At 39.4% G+C, this 12,245-nt stretch overlaps 1 protein-coding gene across 1 annotated transcript; it reads right to left on the bottom strand.

The window, feature by feature from the left end:
* Positions 1-4,370: 4,370 nt before the first annotated feature.
* Positions 4,371-4,865, bottom strand: LOC131249883 (putative lipid-binding protein At4g00165). Its single transcript, XM_058250626.1, has one exon. The coding sequence runs from the start codon at positions 4,795-4,797 to the stop codon at positions 4,384-4,386; it is 414 nt and encodes a 137-aa protein (XP_058106609.1). The 5' UTR covers positions 4,798-4,865; the 3' UTR covers positions 4,371-4,383.
* Between the last annotated feature and the right edge of the window lie 7,380 nt (positions 4,866-12,245).

Genomic DNA, 12,245 nt, shown 5'->3' on the forward strand with positions numbered 1-12,245 from the left:
TTAATTTATTTATTTATTTGTTCTTGGTTTCTTATAATAAGAATGGAATTTAGGGCTAAAGGTATGCCAGCCATCTCCCATTAGTGGATTATAAACATACATTCATTACGTCGTTGAATCTATAGTTATGTACTATCCATTATTTTATTTTTTCAGATTTTAGGTAGGACCCATTTACTTATATGAGCCCCGTTTCTAACTCAAGCCTGACCCACAACCCATTTGGCTTGGTCCAAACCTACAGCAGAAGCATGTCGAGCCAGTTGCGAGTCTGGCGATCACAACTAAAGAATGATCTGTTACAAGTTCCAAGAGAATGATCTGTTACAAGTCAGGAGTAAGCTAAGTATCTAAGCATATCCATGACACTAATAAACAATAAAAGATTGCATATTGATTAGAAATTATAAATAAAAAAAAATTATAAAAAAAAAAAAAAAAAAAGCTATAAAAGATTGCAGCTAATCAATGAAAAAATAAAGTTAAAAATTTTCAGCTATAGCAAAGAGAACAATGTGAATAGAAAGTTACAGTGTGTTACATGTGTTGCAGTTTACCTTTTGCTGGGTGAAACGGTAGGCACTACCTTTCTGAAGCTTCAAAATTGAAATTAATGGTTTGAATCCCACGGTTTCCTTCAGTAAAATCTGCACTGCACAAATTGTTTTAAGTAATCACCACAAAAGCATATTGGGACTAGGCATCTTTAAAAGCCACAAACCTGGTCAGATGCATTGTTACGGAGAAGATTGTTCAGTAATTCAAGACAATCCTGTTTAGAAACAAAATATCAGTGGATGCCATCAGTACCCATCAATATGCTCAAAGAATTCTGCGCTACAGTTTCCAGACAACTGTTTAGAAACAAAAAGATATTTGCATAATGTTTACTGGCAATGCTTTTGTCTCTAAGTTTGATACGGTATGGTATGGAGTGCAATTTTATCTTAGGTATACTCTGCTGCTAGCATGAAGGGAGTGTAGCATGTGCCATGCTGGGCCTGATTTGGCCTCAACTGGGAGACTCATTGAGTCAAGTCAATGGCTCAGTCGACCCGACATGACTGGAACTGAGTCACTCCCCTTCTGAATGGGGATTTTACCAAAAACAAATATGTGCAAGTGGGATTTGAACCCCCAGCATCCGCGGAGGTAAGCTATGCCCTTAATCAGTGAGGTTAGTGTTGTTATCGGTTTTGAGTTATGTTCTATATTACTTAATTGAACTATTTTAAGAAAAAGAGTTAAAAGGGTCAGGTAGAGTCTTCTATTCAACCCAACCTGTTTGAACATTGAATTGAGTTATCGGGTTTTTGAACTATGTACACAGAGCTACATGTAGTGTTGTTGTTGGTTTTGAGTTATGTTCTATATTACTAAGCTTGTGAACATTTTTCTTTTATATCTAGCTTGTAATGCTAAAACATAGATGTCGTTATGCATACAGAAGCACCTGGCCTCAACTGCATCCGTTGTGTGAAGAGTGATGAGGATATTTCATCTGGGATGCCACTAAATGGATGGGGCACAGCACGAAAATACCATGACAATGCAAATCCCTAATTCGGGATTCGACAATGCAAATCCCTAATCAGGTATTCTAAATTGCAGAAAGCAACAGCAAGAAGGAAAAAAGTTTACATCATACCTAAGAATCGGAGATTCACGAGCAGCGGAAGGCCGAACTGCAGCAGAGGGCCGAGGAGATAGAGAGAGAGAGAGAGGACTAGGGTTTTGAGAGAGAGAGAGAGAGAGAGAGAGAGAGAGAGACGGAGAGGGAGACGGAGAGGGAGAGGCAGAGAGAGGGAGGGAGTGGGAGAGCTTGAGGGACTCGAGATGGAGAATCGGCGCACAGCTGGAGATGAGGGGGCGGAAATGAAGTTAGGTTTTTTTTTTTCTTCTTCTTATAGAACCCTTTACCCGCAGTTGTTAAAATCGGCCGCTAGCAAACGGTAGCCCCATCAGTCGGCTAAGCTAGACTTTCTTGTAGTGCGACCAATTGCTACCAACTTGAAAGTTAGGCTCAAGACAGCCCGAAGGCAGTCATAAATGGGCCTAGATTTGCTATCAGTCCGAATCTCATTAAAAAGTGTTGTAACATTTCAGCCCATGGATGGGTTTGATATTCCACCTGTCTGCCATGCGGGCATATCTAGTGGCTTGTGCATTAGCTTACTTACATATATGTGTAGGCTTACCAAAGCTCTTTCATCAGCATGGAATTATAACGTTGTTAATAGTAGGAAGGAAAAAAAAAACCACTAAAACAATGCCATAATCGCATGTAACGTCTCACTTCTATATGAGATAAATGGTCTGGATCAACAAACCATCTGTCCCATTATTTGAGGATTCGAATGTAGTATATAGCACGTGTACGTATGAAGTCATGTCGGGCCAGTCTGGGCCAAATTGGTCTGGCTATAATTCCTTAAGCCAACGCCCAGCCCAAAAAATGATATGCCATACATCCGAGGCCCAACCCAGGCCTATTTCATTCCACCCTTACTAGTAGGACCAGAATTCCTGATGCTGGGCTAGGCTCGGATTCGGGTCCATAGCCCTGGCCCGTCTGCATCCAGTCGCAACTCAAGGTTTCGGCTCATTTACCTGCCAGGCCAAGCAAATCTAAGAGCTATCCAACAGCAACCGCCCAATCATCGTACAAATTAAAAATAAAATTAAAAATAAAAAAAATAAAAAAAAACATATATATATCTATATATGTGTGTGTGTGTGTGTGTGTGTGTGTGTGGGAAAAGGTTCTATGCTGTCAAGCTCATGGGAACTCCCCATGAGGTCGAGCTGTGTGGGCCCCACCATGATGTATGTCGAACATCAACACCGTGCATTTGATGGGTCCCCTTTAAATTATAGGATATCCCAAAAATCGGCCGTATATGGAACTCCAGTGGGCCATACTATCTACAATCATGTGAAGACATGCCTAAAACATATAAAAGTACTTGGTGGGGCCCACCTGAAATTTTGATGCATCTGAAACTTGGTCTGACCCCTCATCCAAGTGGGACACACATAATGGATGGGCTAGCTGGATTGGTGAATCACATGTCGGTGGACCCAAAAAATGATTATGAATGTTTTAATGGAGGGTAACCCCTCTCAACTTTTTTATGTGGTGTGGCCCACACAAGTCATGGATTGACTTGAATTTTAAACCCAAGTCTCACTATGAAATGGTGCATTTGACTAATGGTGTTGATGTTCGACATACATTATGGTGGGGCCATCATGGTGGGGCCCACACAGCTCCACCTCATGGGGAGCTCCATTTCCATCTATATATATATATATATATATATATATAAATATATATATATATATATATATATATATATAAAAAGATAAAACGGGAACATCCCATGAGGTTAAGCTATGTGGGCCCCACTGTATTGCGTGTCGAACATCAACACTGTGCATTTAATGGGTCCCCTTAAAATTATGGGATATCCCAAAAATCAGCCGTATATAACTCAGGTGAGCCATACCATATAAAATCATGTGAATATATGCCTAAAAAATATAAAATCACTTGGTGGGGCTCACTTAAAATTTTTATGCATCTGAAACTTAATCTGACCCCTCATCCAAATGGGACACACATAATGGATGGGCTGGATTTATGAACCACATCTCAGTGGACCCAACAAATGATTATGAATGTTTTAATGGGAGGATAACCCCTCTCAACTTTTGTATGTGGTGTGGCCCACCCAAGTCATGGATTGACTTGAATTTTAAGCTCGTACCCACCATCCATGGGATGCTGCATCTAACTGATGGGGTAGATGTTCAACACGCATCACGATCAGGCCACACAGCTCGACCTGATGGGAAGTTCCCATGAGCTCGACCGCATAGAACCATTTCCTATATACATAGCATTGGGAAACAAGTGGACGGCTGTGATTTCTTCTAAAGAGAAATTGTATGCATGGATGTTTGGAGAAAGATACAGTCCCTTTTGGATTTCCATCATTTATGAGTAGAGACCAACACTTTCACGCTCATGGGGTACATATGCAACGTGAATTGTAACAACTGCTTAGTACCCACAACTGAAGCAAATGCAGAGAGATATGAGGGATGTTTTAGGCACACTTTTTGTTTTTTTTTTTTTTTTTTTAAAGGAAAAATCCATTGATGAACGGCCGGGACTGACTATGCAAATTCGGCAGAGCCGGAAACAAAAAGGGGCGGCCCTCCTATCATATGAGCGAAGAGCAAGGACAGAAGGGGAGAAACAGCTAGGATTGGCGTAGCGCACCTGGGCCTACTTTGTCCAAGAACAAGAGGCCCTTGATGTGACCGGGAAGATCAGCCCGGCTCCTGAAAATTTGGTTGAGAGATATGAGGGATGTTTTAGGCACACTTATAGCATGGAGGGATCTTCTTCCCACACGCATTAACAAGCAAGGTGAATGCGACAGGGACGTCGATCTTAGTGGCCAACGCATTCCCCTTGGTGGTTGTACAAAGGCACACAGCTGCTTCGAGATCGCTAACACCTTTCACCAAAGAGCAGCACTTGCTGCTCGGCACGGTGCCTTCGACCAAGTGTACTAGCCCGGCGAGCAAGTCGACGCATGCGCCCCACTTGAGGGTGTTTTTGGGGAATGTGGGAGAATTGGGTGGAGACTTGGGTATGGTCACAGAAGGAGACTTGGGTGGAGGCTTGGGTGTGGTCACAGGTGGGCATGGCCCATGTGTGGAATATGCACCATCGAAGAAGATGAAGCTGAGGAAGAATATGAAAAGAGCTGAATTACAAGCCATGAGAACTTTTTACACTATATTCTTCTTCAGTTGTCTGGGGTCGAACTAAAGATGGTACTTGTAGCTTTTTTATAGACAAGGAGAGCCCAAGATGCAGTTTGCCACTAATGCGTTTAGATTGGTTTTGTGAATGTGTCAATCAATCCAGACCGTCCAACTGATATACCACTTCATGGATGGGCCAATGTGTCAATCAATCTTTTTTTCTTTTTTTGGGGAATGCTGCTTTGAACTTATTTTTTTACCGTTAAAAGATGATGATGGGTGGATTGGATTGGATAGCTCCAAACTCTAATCTCAACTCAAATGTGGTCCACAGATTGGACAGTTCAGATCCAAATGTGCTGGTCTTGGACTTATAGGCTTTATACCATTTATGAAATAGCAGTGTAACAAATATAACCGAGATTTTAAAAATATCGAGATAATACGGCGATAAATACAGCAAACGATTTTCCTGTGAGATCAAAATCTCACCATATTTTAAAATACCGCATTTTCATCGCCATATTACAACGATATCAAATAAAATAAAAATAAAAAAGAGTAAAACATCAAGGAATTTGTTATATTAATATATGTTTATTTTTAAATTTATTTAATAATTAAGTTAAAATAAATATTTTTATTTTTGGTTAGACTTTTCTAATAATAACGCAAGGAAAAAAAAAAATCAAATTTAGAAAATCTTTCTAAAACTATCTAGGCCTAGAAATTGCCGAAAACAAGATTCTTCACTATGAATGGGCTTAGAGGCACTCACTTGGAAGCTAACACTGTAGGCAGTATGACAAAAATAGCTGAGATTTTATAAATATGGTGATATTATTGTGAAAGTTTTGATCAAACTAACGCTGGAATACGGTTATAAATATTTCAAAATATTATCATGATTTTATCATAAAATTTACTCAAAAGTTTAAAAATTATCATTTTGTACTTATATATTCTAAATTTTAAAATTATTTATTGTTTTATAGTGTTGCTATCATCCTCACTTTCATATGACCACCAGCAATTAATGTCCCCGAACATTTTAATGGCACACTGGGTGAATTATTTTCTATCTGGACCATTCATTCTTTCATACAACTAAGAACAAGTCCTATATATAGAAAAATCATGCCAATGGGATTATTACTAAGCTTTCCACCAATAGCATGAAAAGATAAAGTCGAAATTAATAGATATATTCTATTTCATATTTCTTATGATTTTGAAGTAACATTTTGATTTAATGATTCTAACTATGTGATTTATGGCTTGTAAACAACAAATGATAATAAATTAGCCCACTCAAAGGGTAAGAATTATTTGATCAATGTGATTTTTGCACCATGGCTTGCTCATAATATTATAAATGAATGATTCATATTGATAATAGGTCCCTCTCTAGCTGTCGTTTAAAAAGTGTTGCAACGATTTTCCAATGAATGACATATCCTCAGCCAAACCCATTCATTTATAAGGATTTTTACTAGGAAGATAATTTTTAAAGAAATTACAATTATGCCTTAGCCTAATTTCTTCTTTAAGTACTGAAAGTTAAGATTATAGGTGATGTAGAGCGGGTCACGGACATTTTTATGGCCAAGATGGACCAGAAAGGCCCAGTCAACGACAGAAGTGATCCGGACTGTCGGACCTTAGATCGGGCGTATCTCACAATCTGGAATGAGTTATCGGGCGTAAAATGTATGATTTTGGGGTAGAACGAGCTACTTTAGCCAACCAACCCTGCTATGCCGGGTTAGGCAAGCCGGATTTGCGAAATAACCCTGGATCAACGGTCATTTTCCTGTTTTAATTTCGTTTTTACTATAAATAGTAAGTTTTAGTTTGATTATAACTCTTCATCCGTCAGGCTTTAAGAGTTGCGCACAACGTGAAAAGAACTTAGAATAATTAGGAGATTGGTTTGGTGAAGCCAAATAGGACACTTACTATTTTTGGCCAAAAACCTTGCACACTAGTAGACATCACGACCGTCTATAAATAGTAAACTGACATCACGACCGTCTATAAATAGTAAGTTTACTATTTATAGTAAGTTGTGAATTCTAGGAGTTTTAGTTATAGTTTGCTTCTGATTTCTCTTTTATTGCTTGGTATCCCTATTTAAAGGGTTGTGAACTCGTTTATTTCATTCATTAATTAATTTCGAATTTTATTAGAATTTATTTCTATTTTCTTACTTTCTTTCGTCGTGGATTCGAGAAGTCTATATGAGGAGTTCAGAGAAGCTCTGTGGATTCGGAGTAGTTATCCTTGAGGAAGACGGTGATCGACCTTATGACGTTCATCCCTACGTCAATAGAGCTCATGTGGTATTTTTTTTCCTTTCAGTTTCGACGCCAGCTTCTCCCTTTAAAGCAAGGTATATTAGCCGATATGAAGCAGTGCCTTCTCAAGGAGGGTTGTGGTCTCCTATTTCTTTCTCTATTTTTCTTTTATTTTCAGTTTGCCGATTAGGCGATATGATAGGTGAGGCCCAATGTTCTTGTGGAGCCTACCCAAAAGTCCAGATTGTACATCCTTGTTTCTAATTAACAAAGATACAGAGGGGCGTCTTCCGTTAGGAAAAAAAAAATCCATAGCAGTCACATGAACTAATTAAAAATTTAGCTAATGGAATTATAAATGAGCTACACTTGAATTTGGATGCTTTTGAGTAGTGTATATTATCTTTTATGGTCTACCCACATTATGATTGGATCGCCCATGAAAGAGTGGAGTCAAGTATTTTCTCCTCGTAAAAAGCATAGCCCAGGTCATGAAATTTTGCAGGAAAAATCCCTAGTTTGTAATGGATATTCTTTTATACTTTATTTTCGATAAGACTTTCCCTTTACCGCAAGGAAAAAAAAAATAGAATCTTTTAAAAATCTCCTGAAAAAAAATGGCCAGAAAGAGATTTGTCACTGTGATTGTGAGATCCTACCAATCAATGAGGAGCCAGTTCTTCTGCAACGATTAATGATAGGCTAATTCTCCAACTTGGTGTTTGGGGCCCACCGTGATCTAGGGCCCACAACTAATTCGTCCATAAGGTGTGACCCTTTATGTTTACCCCTGTGCCAAAATCAGCTCGATCCAAAACAAAGGCGAGTGACATCACAGGAAACCGTTAAGATGAGACGCCCACCGTTAAAACGTTGTATCTCGTGGCCAACTATTCTTTTTTATGCCATCCAATCCATTCAGAAGATGCGCTCAGCGAGGATGAATATGGAAACTTAAAAAGTCATAACATTCCAAAAGTTAGGTGAGCCACAACACGTTATTTAAAGGGTCTTGTTCATTATTTTATTTGGTGTGGCCCATCTAAGTTTTGGATCTGCTTTATTTTTATATAGAAAGAGAAAATGAGGGGACTCACATGGTGGATGGTTTGGATTTCATTCAAACATCATGGTGGGCCCCGTACACCACGTTGTCAAATAAGCTTGTTCTACAAACATTGCAGAGAAAAGGTCTCAAGCGATGCAATTTTTTTTTTTTGTTTTTTTCCCTTTTTGGGGGGTCAAAACAAGCGATGGGAGCTTTCATGAAAGGGGCAGCCATTTGATTTGTTTGGCTAGTGTTAGCTGGCTTGAAAAGCAATGGACGATGTTTGGCAAGGTCTAGATTTTTTTAGGAATGGTGATTGCCGTCCAGTTCCTGGTATCTCGTTTCCAGCCACGTAAAATGTGGTGGTTGGTGGGCCCCTGGGCGTATGGAAAATAGGGAAATGAATGATAGAGCTGTTTCTACCTTCCACCGTCCACGTGGAAGGGTAAACGGTGAATCGGTACCGTCCAACTAATTGTTTCTACCTTAGATGGGTTATGGTTTAAAAGTTAAATTAATAGGAAGACCCTAGACATCCCTTTCTCTCAATTTTTCTCTCCTGAATTGCAGCCTTAGCTCTTCTTGAATTTTACCATCCATTTGGACCCATCATTCAGATGTTTACGTATGACGGATTTGGTTAAAACTTTAACCATGAGCCATCCATGGTAGGACCCACTTGGTATGCGGTGCAGATCCACAGTCCATTAGGTAGATCTATCATATTATGGTAGAGATTGCTCTATCACATCAGTTTGCTAGAAAATATCTGATTCATGTGTACTCAGCCATTGTCTTTTGGTGCTTGACTTGTGCTTGGTCGAAGGATCCAAGCACAAGCGGAATAACTGGGAAGCGGATTGCCTGCCACCCCGGGCACATAGATATTCCTGTGCCCGGAGCTGTGTGGTTCCGACAGAGATGTCCTTGACAAATCCACTCCGTCCATATGTTTTTAAAGACCACAATAGGACAGAATGCTAAAAATCAGGAAGATCCAAAACTCATGTTGACGAAATATAGAGATTTAACGCCTGGGGGTGACAAAAGTTTTTCATACGGATGATATTTGTTCCCAAGGTTTATCTGAGTGGTAATAACCCTAATAACGGTTTGGATTTCATATAAATATTATCTGTTTCATTGGTATGGCCTACCTTAATTTTGAATTTGTCTTATTTTTAGAACCCTGTCCTATTATTGGGTCATTCAAAACATACGGACGGGGTGGATTTGTCGTACATACATCTATGTGAGCTTCACACATCCCAAGGCACGTGTATATATCAATGTGCTTGGGTCACAGGCAATCTGCTTCTTTGATTAATGAGCAGGCCGGGTTGACTCAAAGACTCAACCAGACTTAATTCATCTATAATAATTATAAAATTAAAATTAGGAATAAGAGTATACTTTTAAGTACAAATATTATTATTAAATCATTCAGTCGCATGATGTTGGTTAGGTTCATTTTCCTTTAACAGAGGCCATGCTTCACATGATGACTCACCAAGTGACTCGGTTCAAATCCCTCAAGTTGTGTCGAATTGACCAAGTGATCGAGCCAACTCGACAAGTTGTCCCGAGTCCGGATACCAAGTTTCCTAGTTTAGCTAGAAATCTTGCAAAGTCGAGTTGACTCAGATGAGTTTTGAGTTAACCCAGCAAGTTATAGAGCCATGGTTCCCACTGTTTTAAGGCTGGGTGATTTTTGTGTGAGGAAGGTCTATATTTCCCACTATTTTAAAGTTGACCCATTTTTGTGGAAGGCAAAGGAGGCTATGCTAACCCTAGCAGCCCAAGGCCAAAGCTTTTATTAAGTGGGCTAAAAATTCTGGCCCAAATCCATACCACGACGATTACCAGCGCAACCCAACCTGACCCAACCCATCCCGACGAGAGTCCACAGCAAGAATGGAATACAGTGTTAAATGCATGCCCACCTCTATCTAGTGTATCCATGGCATCACATGAATGTGTCCATACTCATCATTTATTAATTTGCTTTAGGTCACTGAATGCATGCATTGGATGAATGTATCCATACTTATCATCCATTAATTTGTTTTGGGCTTTGGGCTGCATGAGGACAAGTCATCTGGCCCAGCTCATTGGTGAGCTATGTGGCAGGTTGGGTAGGGTTCAACCCAGGCCCAAAGCATTTACCTCAAGGATCCACGTTTCGTAACCTAGCTAAGATAATTTAGCTTGGTAGAAACCTGCCTCAAAAGCCGATCGGCCAGTTGACCGGTGGGCTGACCCAACCCACTGCCACTCCTACCCACCTTGATGGGCCAAAAGACAAAATGTACTCATTGGGTATCTTACCGTCCAAACAAAGGTGAGTTAGGCTGCAATTGCACCAAATATTGTGAAATTTAATGATCTTTGGTGCAACCAAAGACACTCCACACACACCCACGCACTCACACCACAATGGATACTCGAACCCATGAACCTATCTCTTGTCAGTTTACCACAAAGGCATGAGTAAGGACCTGACTAAGTTATGTTGACTTAGTTTTTAAAGTTATATCACTTAAAATTCCACTAACCGAATAGTGGTATGGTAATGTGCAAAACCCCGAGTGACTTGGCTCCTTTGATGACTCCATCTAAAATATAATAGGGACAGCCATTTCCAGCTGCTTGTTTCATATCTTGAAGAAAGTAGGCTTGTCGGCAGTCGGGTCAATAATAGCTATGCTATTGACCAACCTCCACTCGATCCCGAATGTAGATCGTGGTCGGTGATACATTCGAAAGACCTGCGAGCGATATGGTTGTTAATTTTACTAGAGTCCCTATCAGTGCCTTATTAGTTCTAACATCCTACACACGCATGCACACCCTAAGGCTTCTTTCTCACATTCTGGCTCTTTAAAGGTGTAGTTGGCACATGCACGTCATGGTGGGGCTTGGCCAAGCTATTGAGCCTCAATACATGATCCAACTCATTTCTAAATGAACCTATCAGTTAGGTCCCAAGCCTAATAAGGTAGATGATTGTAAGCTTCCTTGGGTAACTCAAGGTTTTCTTGACCCAAAAGCATCTACAGTCAATGCATTAGAACTATTTATTTTATTAATTGCATGGTTATTCTTTATATATATATATATATATAAGAGAAAATATGAAGGTGAGTTATTTGAACCACTTCAACTTTCATTTTATTCTTTTCCGCTCGTTTTGGGCATTTAGAGTTAAAGTATTATGTCTTCGCTAAGTAGTGCAAGCTCATTTTAAAAATAATAATAATAATAATAATAATAATAATAATAATAGTTAAACTTACTTGAATCTTAGGAGTATTATGGCCGAATTCATTGCACAATTTTGAGGGATGGACTATCTTCAAGAAGCATACAAAGTGATCAGGTCTTTAAAATCAATGGTAGACTTACAAGAGTTTCAACACAAGATCATGGGTTCAAATTCCCATTGTGATGAAAAACTACTGTGATGTGAGTACATGTTTTAAAAAGGGGGGGGGGGGGGGGAAAGAATACAAAAATGGTATGTTGTTCACACCCCAAGTATAGGGTTGCGATGTAGTAATAATCTTGGTAAGACCGAGGTCGAATCCATAGGGACTGAACCTTGTACGTAATTTGAAAGTAACTAGAAATAGAACTAGACGAAGATGTAATCTAAATCAGAGGAATATGAGAAAATAATTGTGGACTATTTATCTAGAATTTGTAAAATTCAAAGGTGAGAAACTAGGGATTCAAAGGATCCACTTGTTGAAATAAGGGAGATCTACGCTTGATTCATGAACTCAACTGGACTTCAAGTCCCATTTTGACGCAGGGATGAACGTGATGAGGATAACTACTCCGAATCCACGAAGCTTCTCTGGACTCCTCACAGAGACTTCTCGAATCCACGAGGAAAGAAAGCAGAAAATAGAAATAAATTCTAATAAATTCGAAATTGATTAATTGATGAATAAAAATGAGTTCACAACCCTTTAAATAGGGGTACCAAGCAATGGGAAAGAAATTAGAATCAAACTACAACTCAAACTCTTAGAATCCGCGACTTACTATAAATAGTAAACTTACTATTTATAGACGGTCGTGATGTCTACTAGTGCGCAAGGTTTTCGGCCAAA

The sequence above is a fragment of the Magnolia sinica genome, chromosome 6 (assembly GCF_029962835.1).
Source record: "Magnolia sinica isolate HGM2019 chromosome 6, MsV1, whole genome shotgun sequence".
NCBI classification, from domain to species: Eukaryota; Viridiplantae; Streptophyta; class Magnoliopsida; order Magnoliales; family Magnoliaceae; genus Magnolia; species Magnolia sinica.

Coding starts and splice junctions, on each gene's coding strand:
- LOC131249883 (XM_058250626.1), bottom strand. CDS start 4,797: ATGGCTTGTAATTCAGCTCTTTTCATATTCTTCCTCAGCTTCATCTTC.